Source organism: Dipodomys merriami, unplaced genomic scaffold, assembly GCF_024711535.1.
Source record: "Dipodomys merriami isolate MVZ:Mamm:240054 unplaced genomic scaffold, mDipMer1.0.p SCAF_57, whole genome shotgun sequence".
NCBI lineage: Eukaryota > Metazoa > Chordata > Mammalia > Rodentia > Heteromyidae > Dipodomys > Dipodomys merriami.
In genome coordinates this window covers 6,621,621-6,639,961 of record NW_027206146.1, presented here as the reverse complement: position 1 = coordinate 6,639,961, position 18,341 = coordinate 6,621,621, and the positions used below count along the sequence as shown (strand labels likewise).

The 18,341-nt window shown below is 41.8% G+C and overlaps 1 protein-coding gene and 1 pseudogene across 1 annotated transcript; both read right to left on the bottom strand.

Annotated features, from left to right (window-relative positions):
• Positions 1 to 11,682: 11,682 nt before the first annotated feature.
• Positions 11,683 to 12,182, bottom strand: LOC138812558 (tRNA-splicing endonuclease subunit Sen15 pseudogene; annotated as a pseudogene).
• A 3,197-nt stretch (positions 12,183 to 15,379) lies between these two features.
• Positions 15,380 to 16,288, bottom strand: LOC138812474 (vomeronasal type-1 receptor 90-like). Its single transcript, XM_070000412.1, has one exon. It carries the CDS (start codon positions 16,286 to 16,288, stop codon positions 15,380 to 15,382), a length of 909 nt encoding a protein of 302 aa, XP_069856513.1.
• Between the last annotated feature and the right edge of the window lie 2,053 nt (positions 16,289 to 18,341).

The following is an 18,341-nucleotide window of genomic DNA, read 5'->3' as shown; positions in this document are numbered from 1 at the left end:
ATGCAATCCCATTTGTCCAACCTTTCTTTGATTTGTTGTGTTTCCGGGTCTCTATTAAGAAAATTTCGGCCTCATCCAAGGAGACCTAGGGTTTCTCCTATTCCATCCTGTAATGTTTTCAGATTGTCTGCTTTGAGTTCAAGGTCTTTGATCCATTTGGAGTTGATTCTGGTGCAGGGTGATATATAAGGATCTAGCTTTAGTTTTCTACATGTAGTTAACCAATTTTGCCAGCACCATTTACTGAAGAGGCGGTCTTTCTTCCATTCTATTGTTTTAGCTCCCTTATCGAAGATTAGATGGCTATCGGTCTGTAGGTTCATTTCTGGGTTTTCAATTCTATTCCATTGGTCCTGAGGTCTGTTCTTAGATTTGCATTTCTTTTATGGCTAGGAGGTTGAGCATTTCTTCATGTGTCTATTGGCCATCATTCTTTCTTCTTCAGAGAAGTTTCTCTTTAAGTCTTTTGCCCACTTATTTATTGGGCAGTTGTTTCTTTGAGGATTTGTTGCTCGGGGATTTAATTTTTTGAGTTCCAAGTATATTTTAGATATGAGACCCTTGTCCGTTGTATGGCTAGTAAAGATCTTCTCCCAATCGGTGGGCTTTCTATTGATCTTGCTAGCTATGTCATTTGCCCTGCAGAAGCTCTGCAACCTTATGCAATCCCATTTGTCCAACCTTTCTTTGATTTGTTGTGCTTCCGGGTCTCTATTCAGAAAATTTCGGCCTGAGCCAAGGAGACCTAGGGTTTCTCCTATTCCATCCTGTAATGTTTTCAGAGTGTCTGCTTTGAGTTCAAGGTCTTTGATCCATTTGGAGTTGATTCTGGTGCAGGGTGATATATAAGGATCTAGCTTTAGTTTTCTACATGTAGTTAACCAATTTTGCCAGCACCATTTACTGAAGAAGCTGTCTTTCTTCCATTCTATTGTTTTAGCTCCCTTATGGAAGATTAGATGGCTATAGGTCTGTAGGTTCATTTCTGGGTTTTCAATTCTATTCCATTGGTCCTGAGGTTTGTTCTTATGCCAATACCAAGCTGTTTTGATTACTATGGCTTTGTAGTAGAGTTTGAAATTTGGTATTGATATTCCTCCAGCAGTGTTCTTTCCGTTGAGGAGCGTTTTTGCTATTCGGTGTCTTTTATTGTTCCATATGAATTTTTGGTTTCCCTCTTCTATTTCCTTGAAGAATGAGCTTGGAATTTTGATAGGTATCGCGTTGAATTTGTAGATAGCCTTGGGAAGTATTGCCATTTTCACAATGTTAATCTTTCCAATCCAGGAGCATGGGAGGTTTTGCCATTTTTTAAGTTCTGTGTTGATTTCCTTTTTCAAGATTTTAAAGTTTTCATCATAGAGGTCCTTCACTTCTTTAGTTAAGTTAATTACTACGTATTTTTTTGTGGGGTTATTACAAATGGAGTTGTACAAGTTGTACAATGGAGAAGTACAAGTTGTCATATCTAAAATGAGCTTTACAACGTCGGTGCGGGGGGGGGGGGGTGGGAAGGTGGGGAAGGAGAAGAATTGGGATTGTGGGGGAGGGGGGAGGCTGGGAAGGGATATGAAGGGTAAACCAAAGGAGGAGGCTGCAATGCTTAGTAAGAAATGTATGCATTATCCTGCCCATGTAATTGTAACCCCTCTGTACAGTATGTTCACAAATAAAATAAAATTAAAATTAAAAAAAAAGAGTAGACATGAGGAAAAATGCTATTACTTTCCAGTAAGCAAGCAATTGTATAAGAACACAAAAAGCAATAAAAATAAAATAGTAATAAAAAAAATAATTACAGCATGGCTGAAGTTGAATAAGACTTTAAGTGCTCAATACACACAGTTTTATTCCCCATGTACATTACTGGGAACTTCACTGCCTTTGAGCAAAAATTTTGGCTCTCTAATTAGCTATTGATTGCTTAATGACAATTGGTACTTCCCATCAATAAAAAGGAGAGTTTACATTTGGAAAGACTTTTATTATTCTTCGTAAGGAAAAAAAGAGACATGGCTAGGTAGCCTGATGATAAAAAAACAAACAGTCACTTCCAGTGTTGGAATTTTCACTGCTGTGTAAAAGTAATAAAAGACCATGATGTTGTTGGAGCAATAGAAGAACATGAAACAGCTGACCAACAGCAGGATGATGTTGGTGGCTTTGTTCTCGGGTGCGGGCTGCGAGACAAGCCTGGGACTATGGAGGTGCCGGGCTGTCTTGTGGTGTCGGTACAGAAGGGTCACCAAATAGATGCTGGTGATGATCATGAGGATTACAAATACAAGATCTCAAAATAAGTAGATAGAGGTGCAATACCATAATCTATTGTTTTATATCTCCTGAGTATGACAATATACATTGGAAAATCCAGAACATGCAAAAGTAAAATTGCTTTTGGCTTTCCTAACCTTAATGACCAGAACATAGATGAATGTTATTGACAACTCAGAAGAAGAGGAAAGAAGGGAAAATCCACACTGAAGACTTAGATTTAAGCCACACACACTGGAGCAAGGTGGTGCTGATGGAAAGTGCCTGGGTGACTCTGAAGAGGAACACCACTGCTTTGCCGCCCACATCATTAGAAAATGATGAATTTGGAAGGATGCCATGATGTCTGGCAACATTGTGAAGGTGAGGTTCATGATTTTGTCCACCGTCAGGTGCATAAAGATAGCATCGATGGGCTTCTTCAGGTGACGTTGGAATCCAAATATGTAGGTATAGAGCATGGAGAGCAGGGAGTTCCCTACCCCCAGTATCGATTCACCCAAGACATTGTGAATGGCACTATGATGTCTGATGCATAGAGCAGCCAAACACTTGATTCCAGATTGAAAAATCAGTGCATTAGATTATTGATCCATTCTAAGTCATTCTTCAGGAAGAATATGAGGAAGATGTAAATCAGTTTCAGGCCCAGGGTTGGCTCTTGTGGAATGGAATCCCAAGGGCTCCTGAGGATCTTAGTGGACAGAAATGGATGAGATTGTAGAAGGGTAATCCTGGCTCACACCATGAGTCCTAGTGTCTTCCCTAGGAGAACTATAGATTTGTGGTACACAGAAATTTGCACAAGAGTTTTCTAAGTCATCAGATTGTAGTGTGTGTGTGTGTGGGGGAGGGGTGGGTGGGTGGGTGGGTGTGGGGGGGTGTGTTCATGAATGCCTGGGGCTTCATCTCACATCCTAAAAGCTAACACTGAGGTTTCATTTTCATTGTTGTTCAAGCTATCTTCATGCTGGTTTATTTGAGAATTAAGTCTTGCAGAATTTCCTGCCATGGCTTGCTTTTAATTGCCATTCTCAGGTCTCAAATTTCTGAGTAGGTAGGACAGCAGACATGAGCCAACTGTTCTCAGTACAAAAATCCTATTTCAAAACACATTTTATCCATAATTTGGTAGAAAGGTGAAGTAGTTCAAACTCCAGTACCAGAAAAAATTTCCTTCGCACCATATTAAGTGTTCAATTTCAACTCTTCTGGGAAAGAAATTCCAAAGAGGGAAAACTACTGGGTAAGGAATCAAAATAAGCTTCAAAGCAGGAGTGTGGCAAATATATAATTGTGAAAATGTTTTCACACACATACTACAAACTCGATTAAGCATTGTATTTAGCCTGCTATTATCTTAGCATGGCTTTGAAATCAAATGGGATCAATATAGTGTGATCAAAAGAATGGAATAAAAGTGTATTTTGGGGGGCAAATAAAAAAGTGACACAAAATTACTGTAGAAATGAATCTTGCACTAGGATAAAACACTGGGGCAATGGAACAGGAGACTAAGATTCACAAGAGGCTTCATATCACCCATTTCCCCTATGCAGTGATCACAGGAGTAGAACTGAGGAAAATATAGGAGCACTTCAATAGACCCAGGAACTTCACTATGCAACAGATTCAGTATCAGTAAACGATGAATGTTTTTATCATGGAGAATTTTAAAGTAACCATTACCATGTTCAAAATGTATCTCTGATGTGCAGAGCATCATATCTGGTAGTACTGAAACTTTCCATTGAGGTTGGATGAGCAAAATTATCTGCTGTCTGGACAGTTTGTCAATTATGGCAATAATGGGATGAACCAATGCAGCAGTGGTATACAGTAGACACTATGTGGATAGGAACCATACAACTTATGTGTAGTGACAGGATGAGAAAACCTGGAAAGACAAGGGGTGACATTGTACTCAAAGAAATATATTGAAGGAAGTGGCGCTGGGGAAAAACTGGTAGAGTGCCACCCTTGAGCCTCACATCTCAGGGACAGAACCTAGACCCTGAAACCTCACAAGTGACAAAGCAAAAGTGTATACATGGCCTAACTATGCAATGGTAATCCCCTCTATGTCACCTCTATCACAACAATGAAGATTATAATGGCAATTAAAATGATGACAGGGAAGACTGCAACACTAACTCCTGTCATTTCAAAAAATGATAGGTATAAGATATGGAACCAACCCAGATGCCCCTCAGTAGATGAATGGATCAAGAAAATGTGGTATCTATACACAATGGAATTCTATGCCTCCATTAGAAAGAATGATATTGTCCCATTTGTTAGGAAATGGAAAGAATTGGGAAAATTATATGAAGTGAAGTAAGCCAGGCCCAAAGAAACCTAGGTCCCATGGTTTCCCTTATTTGAAATAACTAGCATATGTTTGAGACAAGCAGAAAAGGTCAGATAAGTTGAAGTTAGGTGAAATGAACCCCAAGGTAAGTATTCAACTGTTTTTTCTTTCATGTGATTGTTTCTAACATATTTATAAGATGATTTCTTTGTTGCTTTGTATGTCCCTCCCCCACGGTATAACCCCTGCTTTCACTGTATTTAATGTTGGTATAATTTGTGGAGGGTAAAGGATAAAACAAATTGTTTAAATAGGGATACAGGTGGACACATTGGAACAATGGGATGTACAAGTTGTTATATCAAAAAATTAACTTAACAACTTTGGAAGGGGGTGGGGTGGGGTGAAGTGGGGGGATGGGAAATGGGACGGGATGGGAACGGGAAAAAAAGGAGGAGGCAACAATGCTTGATAAGAATTGTACTCAATTATCTTGCCCATTTAATTGTAACCCCTCTGTATGGTATTTTCACAATTAAAATATCTAAATAAAAACCTCTCAATTGTCTGTTGGAAAAAAAAAAAAGACATCTGTAGGTTGTGCCAGTGGTTCTCACCTACAATTCTATCTACTCAGGAAGCTACTCCCAAGCATGCTTAGGGTCGGTATCCAACCTGAGTAGGAAAGTATATGAGATTTTGATCTCTAATAAACTACCCAAAAAGGTGTAAGCAGAGTTTGGCTCATGACATAGAGTCTTAGCCTTGGGTACAAATGGTCAGGGACAGTGGCCTGGCCTTGATTCAAGGCACAAGACAGACAAAAGTACCTAGATAAATAAAATATATCTGTAGATCTCTCTCTAAATTATCAGTAAAGAATGTTAGTGTACCTGGGTACTGGTGGCTCACGCCTGTAATCCTAGCTACTCAGGAGGCTGAGATGTGAGGGCCATGGTTCAAAGCCAGCCGAGGCAGAAAAGGCTATGAGACCCTCATCTCCAATGAACCACTAGAAATCCAGAAGTGGCGCTGTGTCTCAATTGGTAGAATGATAGCTTGAGCTTAAGAGCTAAGGGACAGTGCCCAGGCCCAGAGTAAAAGCCTCATGATCAACCAAAAAAATATGTTAGGGGTTTCCAGGGTACTGTAGATAAAGTCATTCTAGGAAACATTTAGGTTTCTATGTTCCCTGATGAAAGCATTGTTGCAACTCCATTTCAAATCACAGCATGTGTAGCAGGAAATACTGTAAACATGGGGTAAAGAGGATAATGAAGTCTTCCGATCTCTTCTTGCCTCACTTGCTTTTTAAGGTTGAGAGATTCGTAATCCTGCTCAAAGGGAACAGCTTCCCAGAGGCAGTCTGGCATCTTGGATAGGCTGCGATGCCCAGCAACCAATGTATAGCAGGCTTGGGGAGATGAGGCTTCTCCCAGTTGACATCAGTTACTATTACCTGCTGCAAGGATGGCCTTGATTACTTGGCATTAGTGTGATGCCTCCACAGGAGACAGAAACCACTCTCCCAGGTACCAATGGAATCTCTTAGAGAATATGATACGTTTATTAATTAAATGAACAAAATTACTATTTCAAGATGTGTGTTTTTTCAAAGTCAAAATCATCAGAAAGTAAACTTCAAGACCCAGCTGGTTATTAAAGGTTGGTTCTCTCACCCAGGGTACATCCTGAGATGCAGAGTTTCTTTGCCTTCCCCACTGGAGCCTGGCAACAAGGGTGACCATGTACCCTGGGTTTGCAGAGCCCAACATGTGGCGGGCCAGGGGTCAAGGACAAGGGTCACACTTCTCACACAAAAGTGTGCTAGAAACCAATCATTCTTGATGGTCAAGGTGATGCCAATTGGCTCAAGACATAGCAAGATTAAATGTGAAAGTCCACAAATAGAGTTGAGAATTAAAACTTATGAACAAAGGAATTACTGGGGCATAGAGAATTACAAAGAGGAAAGATAATAGTAAATAGACCTCAAAGCACATCCGATCTCCAGTGGTAAGAATGGAGGCTTATGGAGCATCAGCCAATGAGCAGAATGTGACATGCCCTGTTCCAGTGCAGGTCTCCAATCAAAGATAAAGAAAATAATAAAAGAACTAACCAATGTGCACTGGCCTCCAGAGTAGACAGATAAGACACTTTTGCTCAGGACATCTTTCCAGAACGTGCAGTGGTGACAGCTGGACATGCATGGGCATACTCTCTACACAGCGCTGCCCTAGAGTTTCACATTGTTTTTTTAAGTAGAAACACTGATCTTCTCCCTTGAGTGCCTTTGCCATGCTGCTTGTTCACAGAGAAGAATCATGGAATTTGGAGGACCTAAGAATACATGCCATTATCTATATGCTGCTTGGTCATTGGCTTCATCCTGCTTTATGATTGGCTGTATCTTTGGTTGACTGCCTCCTGCTATGTCATTGGCTTCATCCTTCATCATTGGCTACATCCTAACTTGTCAGTGGCTGCATCCAGCTTCCTCATGGGCTGTATCCTGATTTGTCACTGCCTGTGTCCTTTCTCATTGCCTGCATTCCACAGCCTCATTGATTTTTATCTTGCTTTGCTATTGGCTATATCCTGAACATCCAAGAAGTCCAAAAGGTCTACTCTCAAAATCTATACAGAGATTTTGGGCAAAGAGAAAAAATTCAGGCAGACTGCTAAAGAAAGCCCATTTGAACATAGCTAGCAAGATCAATAGAAAGCCCATGGATTGGGAGAAGATCTTTACTAGCCATACAACGGACAAGGGTCTCATATCTAAAATATACTTGGAACTCAAAAAATTAAACCCCCCAACAACAAATCCTCAAAGAAACAACTGCCCAATAAATAAGTGGGCAAAAGACTTAAAGAGAAACTTCTCTGAAGAAGAAAGATGGCCAATAGACACATCAAGAAATGTTCAACATCCCTAGCCATAAAAGAAATGCAAATCAAAACAACATTGAGATATCACCTCACTCCAGTTAGAACAGCAAAAATCAAGAACTCTAACAACAACAGATGCTGGAGGGGATGTGGACAGAAAGGAACCTTACTTCATTGTTGGTGGGAATGTAAACTTGTTCAACCACTTTGGAAAGCAGTATGGAGGTTCCTCAAAAGACTTCACATAGATCTCCCCTATGACCCAGCAATCCCACTTTTGGGCATTTACCCAAATGTTTACAAACAAGACCACACTAAAGCTACCAGCACAACTATGTTTATTGCAGCATTATTTACCATAGCTAAGATATGGAACCAACCCAGATGCCCCTCAGTAGATGAATGGATGAAGAAAATGTGGTATATATACACAATGGAATTCTATGCCTCCATCAGAAAGAATGACATTGCCCCATTTGTTAGGAAATGGAAAGGTTTGGAAAAAATTATATTAAGTGAAGTAAGCCAGGCCCAAAGAAACATAGGTCCCATGGTTTCCCTTATTTGCAATATCTAGTAGATGTATGAGTCAAGTGGAAAACGTCAGATAATGTGATGTCAGGAAAATGAACCCTTAGATATGTATTTTAATGTTTTTTTCTTTTATGCATGTGTTTCTAACGCATTTATAAGACTATCTCTTTGTTGCTTTGTATGTCCCTCCCCCACAGTATAACCCCTGCTTTCACTATATTTGATGTGAGTATAACTTGTGGAGGAGATGGGGAAAAACCAGTTGTTTAAGGATACAGGTGGACCTGTTGCAACAATGAGAAGTACAAGTTGTCATGTCCAAAACCAAAACGAGCTTTACAACGTCGGTGCGCCGGGGGGGGGGGGGGGGGGAGGGGAAGGGGGGGAAGGAGAAGGATTGGGATTGGGATTGTGGAGGAGGGGGGATCCTGGGAAGGGATGTGAAGGCTAAACAAAGGAGGAGGCTGCAATGCTTGGTAAGAAATGTACGCATTATCCTGCCCATGTAATTGTAACTCCTCTGTACAGTATGTTCACAAATAAAATTAAATTAAATTAAAAAAAAAAGAAAGAAAGCCCATTTGAGCACAGGATGGAGAAACCAGAGACAGAGTGTGGCTTTTCACTCATCACCAGTGCAAACTGGATTACTAGGAGTGAAAATCCACATCCTGCTGCCACTGATCCTAGACAGTCCAAAAACCTGGGAAAGTATGTATACACCCAAAAAATATCTTCATGCCATCTCACAGAACAGCGTCTGGAATGTAGCTCTCCCCCAACACTCCAAAAGAACACCATCTTTGATACTGCAATAGAGCCTTCCAGAGCAGCTAGTAGATAACTTGGTGTAACTGTGGTATCATTTTTCAACATGACAGAGGAATCTGATCAGTGATTGTAACTGCCACCTAGGGGAATGTTGCCCCGCCCAGGAGGAGGTAGCTCTTCCCAGGAAGGGACAACTTTGCCAGGGTTGGCAGAGAGGGTGGGCCCCGCCCCTGGGCAGTGAACTAAGACATTCCAGTCATATAGCAGCTACCCTCAGAGCTTAGCGCCTGTAGGAATTAAAAATCCAAAAGTCTGTAAACTCTCACTGGATAGACTGCAAAACTGAGAGTGGCTCCAAGCTGGGCCAAAAAAGCGTCTCAAGAGCTAGACGAACTGGGAAAACCCACTGATTCCAGACATGCCACAAGCCCACCCACACACAAGCTCACTTGCAGAGAATCCAACCTGCAGAAACCAGCCACCTCCTTCCTGCAATCTATGCAAAGCCTATGTATGCTCTCTCCCACTGAGTCTGAGAGGAGGGACACAAGGACTCCCTAGGTTTCAAGGCAGAACTTTTCTCTGTCTGCTCAAACTGATTTGAGAAAACAACAAAGCCATAAGGAAAACCAATCACTGCAAGGAAATCAAAGGCTCGATCAAGAGACTGGGGAGCAGACATAGGGGAGACACAAATAAATTGAAGTATTGTTTTCTAAATGTAATTTTTATTTATTCCATTTTTATTTTATTCATATATTTTACCCCATTTTTTCTTCTTCATTGCTGTTTATTTCTACAGAGCCTATGGTGATTACTAGGCTTCCCCCTTATTTGTGTGTATACTTAATTCCGTCTATATTTTGAGCAAATATCTATTCCTCAGTTTTATGATTTTTAACTTTAGAATTATTACTTTATAGAAATATACATTTTTTCCAGATAAGGGGTAGGTTTATTCAGTAGACCTGCTGGGCCCAGGCCAGGTTGGCATTCCCCATGGATGAGAAAGGCCTGGGAAAGACCTAAGAGATAGAGTTTGGAAAAGAAGTGGGAAAGAGCTGGGAAAGAGGTGGGAAAGAGACAGAGTTGGGAAAGAGAGCAGGGAAAGAGAGAGAGCTGGGAAAAAGAACTCAGAGAGTTGGGTAAGGGCTGAGAAGGAAAACATATATACATTTTAAAATATCTTTATTTCTTCCTTGTTCTTTCTTATTTTTTTTTGTTTCTCTGAATTTAAGTCTTAGCTTTCTTCTGTCTGTTCCTTTCCTTCACTACATCCCTCTAGTATTATTTTCTCTACCTCCATTTCTCATTATATTTTTCAATCTTCTAATTCACCTCAACTCATTTTCCTTTATTTCTTTTTTTTTTTACAGAGTTCAGGACACTTTTTATTTTGTAACACTTATTAGAAAAGTAATACAAATAAAAACTGAAATGCTGGGGAAGGAAAGCCACCTATTCATTTACCATGCCACGCTTGCTACTATAGCCACAGGTAATAATTGTACTTTATCATCCTCTTGTTACCTGCTGGGGCCATTTGAAGCCATGTTCACATTCACTCACAGTTTCATAGTTTGTAATGTTTTCACTGTAACATTTTCTCATGTTTGTCATAATATATACTCATTTCTAATGACTATTCAAGGTACTACACAGAGACAGGTTTATTAACTACTTAGACCAGGGGATGGTAAATGAAGGCCTACATTTGTAAATAAAGCTTTAATTTACTATAACATAGCCTGACTCAAGGTTGACATATTGTCTATGGATGTTTGTCATGCTACAAACAGCAATGTTGGGCAATTAGGACAGATTGTACAGCCTGCAAGGCCCATTTATTGCCTGGCCCTTTAAGAAAGTGTGTACATTCCGGACCTAATCTTTTAAGTGGCTCACAAGTGGGAATATTAAAAGTAATGCTAGTCGGAGAACATTTGAACATAAAATTTTTATACTTTGTACAACATAATTGGAGGATTAAGAAAATGGCATGACTAGGTCTATTTAATATAGATGTCTTTAGGGCCGACACTTTTTTCCACACTATCTCGTGCAGTAATATAGTTATGATATAAGGATGGTGGGACAAAAGGCCCATTGTTCCTATAGGTAACAGTCAGAGGTCCTGACTATTCTACGTATGTACGCTTACACTCCTGAGGATTGTATTTTCAGTTCTGATCTAAAGTCAATTAAAGAGGAAATTGCAACTGAAAAAGGAATCCACAGAAAGAATCCTTCAGTGTCTACTGGGAATGAAAGCAGATAGCAGTAAATTCTTCAGGTGTCTAAGGCCATATAAGTGCTATTCCAAGCTGGCTGAAATGACTAAAAGGCACTAAAGGGCTGAAGAAGGGAAAGAGAGGTGACTTCAACAAGTTCATGGTGGCAGCTATGCATGTGATGACAGTCTTCTTTGCACACATCCTGCCATAACTTGTAGAGAAATGCAGACTGTCTCCAGAATGCTCTATAACAACTACTCTATGTTTCTGACAATACAAATTCTTTTTTTCTTTTTTGGTCCAGTCGTGGGGCCTGAACTCTGGGCCTGGGTGCTGTCCCTCAGCTCTTCAGCTCAAGGCTAGCACTCTACCACTTGAGCCACAGCGCCACTTCTGGCTTTTTTCTTTTCTTTTCTTTTTTGCTTATGTGGTGCTGAGGAATCGAACCCAGGGCCTCAGGCATGCAAGGCAAGCGCTCTACCACTGAACCAACTTCCCAGCCCAACAATACAAATTCTTTAATCTGAGAGAATTTTTTCCAAAAATCTTACAAGATGGACAAGTTATATTAACCCGAATATCTTGAGGTACAAGCTAGAGCAAGCTGATGAGTCTCAAATCCAATCTTTCGTGAGCACTGACAAGCATTGACAAGCAAAGATGTCATCTTCTAAGGGAAATATTCTGTGGGTCTGGCAGCATAAATCCATCCGTGAGCTTATAATAGACTATTGTTGAGTCAGACTCCACTATGGTCAAGGTAAATGACATTGGCAGATCTGGATCGCCTTGCAGTTTTTGAGATGCCTTCAGGATTTCCCTAATCCTGTTATGGCTAAGAGACGCAGAGACTGGAGTAGGCACCACAGTCTGTAACCCTTCCTCTTCTATCTCAGTACCAACTAGACAGATGAGTTGTAGTTCTGGTAATCCCAAACAATTTACTCTATTCCAACTTTTACTCTCCAGGTAAACCAAGAATGATATACAAACTTGAGTGGAATCTCCTATGTCTAATTCCATAATTTCTAAGTACTTAAGGTGAGTAGCCATCCAGGCGTACTTGGGGCTGCCAGAAGAATGCTGCCGTTGCCACCACTGCCACCGCATCCAGGGTCTGCACCACCGTCAGGAGTCGGCTCGGAACCGACCTGCTCCTCCATGTTGGCCCACGCCTCATATTTCTTTATTTCTTGTCCTTCACTACTTATTCCTTTGCTTTAGTCCACTGATCCCTATTTGATTGTTGTTGATCTAGACTCTATCTGCATCCATTTTGACAGTGTCAAAGTGGACTATTGTGTTATCCTTTTGGTTCAGACTGCTTTAAAGCTCCTGAAAGATTTGTTCTCTGATTTCAACTATATATCTCTATCTCTATCTCTATCTATCTATCTATCTATCTATCTATCTATCTATCTATCTATCTATCTATCTATCTATCTATCTATATTCCCCACTCTGGAAGAACAATACCCCTCCCGTAACAAAGAAAAGGAGAGGTCAATAGGAGAATACCTATCTATGATTTCGAACCTCTAAAATCAGTGCAAATACAGGGATTGTGGTTGGTTTTTGTCTTAAAATTGTGTTCTGTGGTGGTACTGGAATTGCTTTCATATCCTAAAAGGAAAGATAGAGTTAAAATACCTGCCTATGATTGTTAACCCTTAAAGTCTGTGCAGCTATAGATTCCAGGTTGGTTGTTGTCTTAAAAATGTTTCCTGGTATGGTACTGAATTTGCTCTCAATTCTAAATGGGCAGAACTAGCCATAAAAACACAAGAAAAATGGCAAGTCAAGGAACCTCAACTCCTACTCAAAATAAATAGGCAACAGAGCAATCAATGAAAAACCTAGAGGACAGTTCTCAAGCTCTACAAACACTACTTGTAAACATGCTGAATGAAAAGACTGAAAGCCTGCATAAGGCTATACTTGAGCGTGATGAGGCTAACCAAAGATTAATAGAGGAATTCATGGACTCCACCAACAAAAAGCTGTATTAATTCCAACCAAAGGGGCTGGGAAGGTGGGTCAGTGGTAGGGTACTTGCATAGCATGCATGAAGCCCTGAGTTCAATTCCTCAACACCGCATAAGCAAAAAGAAAAAAGCCGGAAATGGTGCTGTGGCTCAAGTGGTAGAGTGCTAGCCTTGAGCTGAAGAGCTGAGGAACAGTGTCCAGCCCAGAATTCAGGCACCATGACCAGCAAAAAACAAACAAACAAGCAAAAAACCGCAAAACACAAAACATAATTCCAACCAAAGGAAAGGAAGTCCAATGAAAGTATAGCCATTCAGCTAAAGGATTTGAGGAGAACACTGAAAACCATATCAAGGAGGTAACAAAGTCTGTACAAGATCTAAAACAAAGCTTCATCAACGAAATTGAAGCCATCAAAACTGATTGATTAGAAGGAAGGGAAATAAAAAAAAACAAAGCAGAAAGTCTTGACAGTAGAGTAGATGTTGCAGAACCAGAATCTCAGAAGTTGAAGATAGTATAGACTTTAGAGAGCAGGAACCACCACATATTCAAATCAAATCCAGGTAACACGATAAATCCTACAAGGGATACAAGACACAATCTGAAGGGATAATTTAAGGGTAATTGGTATTGAGGCAGGCCTAGAAAAGTAAGCTAAAAGAATAGGAAATATATCAGAATCATAGCAGAGAAATTCCTGAACATCCAAATGATAGGTCCACTCAGATACAAGAAGCCTTTAGAACCCCAAACAGAGAAAACCAGAATGGGACATCCCACCACCACACTGTGATCTGCACAGGATTTATAAAGACAAAGCTTAAGCTGGGGCTTGAACTCAGGGCCTGGCTACTGTCCCTGAGCTTCCTTTGCTCAAAGCTAGTGCTCTACCACTTGAGCCACAGTGTCACATCTGGCTTTTTCTGTGTATGTGGTACTGAGGAATCAAACCCAGGGCTTCATGCATGCTAGGCAATCACTCTACTACTAAGCCCCTTTCCCAGCCAGTATAGAGCCTTATAAAGTGGAAATAGCAATGGAAATACACTTCAAATTAGGCCCAATGTCCAGTGGTGGGATTCTAGGCTCTCAGTGCATCAGCCAATGAGCAAGGGTGAAACATACCAAGTTGGAGTCCTGGTCTCTGAGCAAACAAAAGGAAAAAGAACTAGCTAATGTGCAATGGCCTCTAAAGTAGAGAAGTAGGCCCGGTCTCACAGGACATGCTCCAGAAAGTTCCATGGTTACAGCTGTATATCCAGAGCCATAGTCTCTTCCCAGTGCTTTCCAATTTTCTACCTGAGTCCTGAACACTGATGTTCTCCACTGTGTCCCAGTGCCATGCTGCTTGTCACAGTGTAGAATCATGGAGGCTGTAGGATCTAAATACAGGTGTCGTGGCCTCTATCTTGCTTTGTCCTTGGCTGTACCCTTTCTCATTGGCTGCATCCTGCTTTGTAATTGTCTGTATCCTGCTCCCTCATTGGCTGTCTACTGACTTGTCATTGTCTAGATCCTGCTTCTTCATTGGCTGACAAATATTCATAGGATGTTTTAATAAAATTTCACAAATAGCACTGTTAGTAGAAATAGAATGTAAGGGTGAAATGAAATGTATAGCCGCTGTCCTTATAAAAATAGAAACAAGTTGTTAATTTTAATAATGTACAGAAAATACTATCTTTTTTTGTTGTTGGTCATGGGGCTTGAACTCTGGGCCTGGGTATTGTCCCTCAGCTATTCAGCTGAAGGCGAGCACTGCGCCACTTGAGCCATAGCACCACTTCAGGCTTTTTCTGCTTATGTGGTGCTGAGGAATTGAACTTGGGGCATCATGCATGCAAGGCAAGCACTCTACCACTGAGCCACCTTCCCAGACCAGAAAATACATTCTTTATCCCAACAATTATATTTTAAGTAACAAAACCCAAAAAAAACTTTGATGCAAACACACTTTTACACACACACACACACACACACACACACAGAGAGAGAGAGAGAGAGAGAGAGAGAGAGAGAGAGAGAGAGAGAGAGAGAGAGAGAGAGAGAGAGAGAGAGAGAGAGAGAGAGAGAGAGAGAGAGAGAGAGAGAAAGGCACATTGAGCAAGACTTCAAAACCTGAATGTTTAACTTGTCTAGTGCTCAATCCCCACAGCTCCACTCTAGGTCCTTTGGTGGTCAATTAGATATTATAGTCTCATGGATGTTCCTGTCTGGGATAGCTTTGAACCTGTATCCTCAGATGTTATCATACTGAATAGTAGAATGAAAGGCCTGAGACACTGGCTCCTGGCCTCTGTAGTGTTTCTATCATCTACAAAGCAAGGATGAGGTGAGCAGAGTTGGAGCCTCACCATGGTCTTCACTCCTCTTATAATTGATCATTCTTGGTATAACATGACTGAGTGATCCATCGTGAAACCATTCTGTTATTCTTCATGAGCAAGAACGGGCAGAGGGTGGGGTAGCTTAAGGACAACATTACAAGCACAGCCTTGGATTTGTTCAATTTCTCCAGTGTGTACAAGGAATACACAGTCACGATGTTGTTGGAGCAATGGAAGAACAGGAAGCAGCTGACCAGCAGCAGGATAGTGTTGGTGGCTGTGTTCTCGGGCGCCGGCTGGGAGGCAAGGCTGGGACTGTGGAGGTGCCGGGCTCTGTGGCGGTGTCTGTAGAAGAGCCTCACCATGTAGAGGCTGGGGGCCACCATGAGGCCCAGGAACATAGCATCTCGCAGCACAATGGAGCTGATAATGGGTGTTGGGGTGTCCCTTCCAAACTTCGTTTGACAGTAGGGATGAGAAAATCCCAGGCTCATGACAGTGGACTTGCAATTAGATTCCACAGTTTTGATTATGTTGAAATACATGACGGGATTCAAGATCCAGAAGGACAGCAGCGAGGGGAGGATGCAGGTGGAGGATCGGCTTTTCAGCCAAGCCCACTGGGCAGGGGTTGGGTTAATGGTGAGGGCCTGGAATGCGCTCAGGCAGGTGGTAGTGCAGGTGGACAGTCCCCGAGTGACCCTGAACAGGAACAGCACCGCCTTACATGTGGTATCATCCCAGAAACACAGGACTCCATACGAGGAGACAATGTACGGCATGGACTCAAAAATGATGGTCAAGGCGTTGACCAGGGTCAGGTGCATGAAAAAAATGGCAATGGGCTTCCGGAGCTGGGGTTTACACATGGAGCTGTACGCGTACATCAGGAAGAGGACACAGTTCCCCAGGACTCCCAGACACACCTTAGACACAAGGAGAAGCCTGAACATGGTGTAGCCTGTGGTGGCTGTCATTGTGTGTGTGTGTGTGTGTGTGTGTGTGTGTGTGTGTGTGTGTGTGTGTGTGCGTGGGAGTGTGTTAGTTTAATTGCGAAAGTGTGTACAAGACTGAATTAATGTGTTTCAGCATGTGATTGTGTGTGGGCATGTGTGTGTGTGTGTGTGTGAGTGTGTGTGTGTGTGTGTGTGTGTGTTGCTGAGAATCAAAGCAAGAGTCTCGCCCAGCCAGGAAGGTTAGAAAGCTCTAGAAAACACTGTGAGTCCCACAAGTGGGAATCTTCATGGTGCTCCATTTCTTTATCAGGTAAGCCAGGTTTAGAATGAATGCCAATAGATAGAATGTTAAACAATTCTTTAAAAATAGTTTCTTTTTGAGGGGGTGGGTCATACCGCTTATGAAATTGGAACTCAGGGCCCGGGTACTGTCCCTGAGCTTATTTACTCAAAGCTGGTGCTATCCCAGTTGAACCACAGCTCCATTTCTTACTTTTTGGTGGATCACTGGAGATCAGAGTCTCAAGGACTTCCCTTTCTGGTCTGACATTGAACCTGGATCCTCAGATCTTTTCCTCCTGAGCAGTTGGGATTACAGCCATGAGCCACCAGGGTCTGGCCCATACAACTGTTTTAAGTGGAATGTGGGGAAAATGTTCCACTTGCCAGCTCTGGAGGGTTGGAAGTGTTCTGACCTCGGTATTTCAGAAATGAATGTGCTGTGACCTTTGAATCTGGGATGTTGGGACTGGAAGGACCTGGGGAGACACGTGTTAGAATCAGGAGGGAATTCAAGGGCACCACACTGGGCTGGGGTGTTAGGAAAGAAGATCACTGGCTGTCTCTTCCTGTGGTCCCTGGGGCTCCATCATGGCCCGGCACTGGATGGTACAAGGAGCACTGGGAGCCCGGGCATCTCGTTGGCTTCACTTTTTGAAAAATTTCATTATTTGTACACCTGTTGCACATATAGCACATCCATGTAAAATCCCTGTGGGGATGGCTACAACATGACTTTTGTTTTTTTGTTTGGTCATGGGACTTGAACTCTGGGCCTGGGCACTGTCCCTCCACTCATCAGCTCAAGGCGAACACTCTACCACTTGATCCACAGAGCCACTTCTGGTTTTCTGTGTTTCATTGGAGATGAAAGTCTCACAGACTTTCCTGCCTGGGTTGGCTTTGTACCTCAATCTTTAGATCTCATCCTCCTGAATAGCTAGGATTACAGGCGTGATTCACCGGTGCCGAGAACGATATGACTTTTTTCATGGTGTATAGAGATATTAGAAGATAAATATCTAACCAATATTTTCTGTACATTTTTTTCTGTCAGTCGTGGGGCTTGAACTCAGGGTCTGGGTGCTGTGCCTGAGCTCTTCAGCTCAAGGCAAGCTCTCTACCGCTTGAGCCACAGCACCACTTCCCGTTTTGTAGTGGTTTCTTGGAGATAAGAGTCTACCAGACTTTTCTGCCTCGGTTGGCTTTGAACTGTGACCCTCAGATCTCAGCCTCCTGAGTAGCTGGGATTACAGGCGTGAGCCACCAGTGCCTGGCTTATTTTCTGTATGTTTCAGAGTTTCCCCCTGTATCATTCTCACTCATTACTGTTCTTGTGTTTTCTCTCACATTACATAGAATCCTTTGTTCCTGAATAAACTTGCACTGAATTAAATTAGTATCCCATTTTTCCTGACCAAGTCTGTAAGAGCATTTTCAACCCATTCTCCTGAACAATCTCCTGCACAACAAAGTTTCACTCTGGCCCTCTTTGCTGCTGCACAGAAGTATTCTCACCTTTTCCTGTCCAGAAGCAAGAGCCAAACTGTTGAACATGACAACCCTGTGTGTTGTTCCCCTCAGCATCCATTGTGCCTTCCAGAGACAGTTTAACTTTTATGAATTAGAATTCTGAGGAATTGTGATATTGGCTATGGTTCACAAACGTTCATCATATTCTCATATTGGCAATATGTCTTATCTTTCCTTATGTAATCAGGATCTTTCCAGATTGTCTTTTTCTACCTGGGTTGGTCATGGGCCTTGATTC

Coding starts and splice junctions, on each gene's coding strand:
- LOC138812474 (XM_070000412.1), bottom strand. CDS start 16,288: ATGTTCAGGCTTCTCCTTGTGTCTAAGGTGTGTCTGGGAGTCCTGGGG.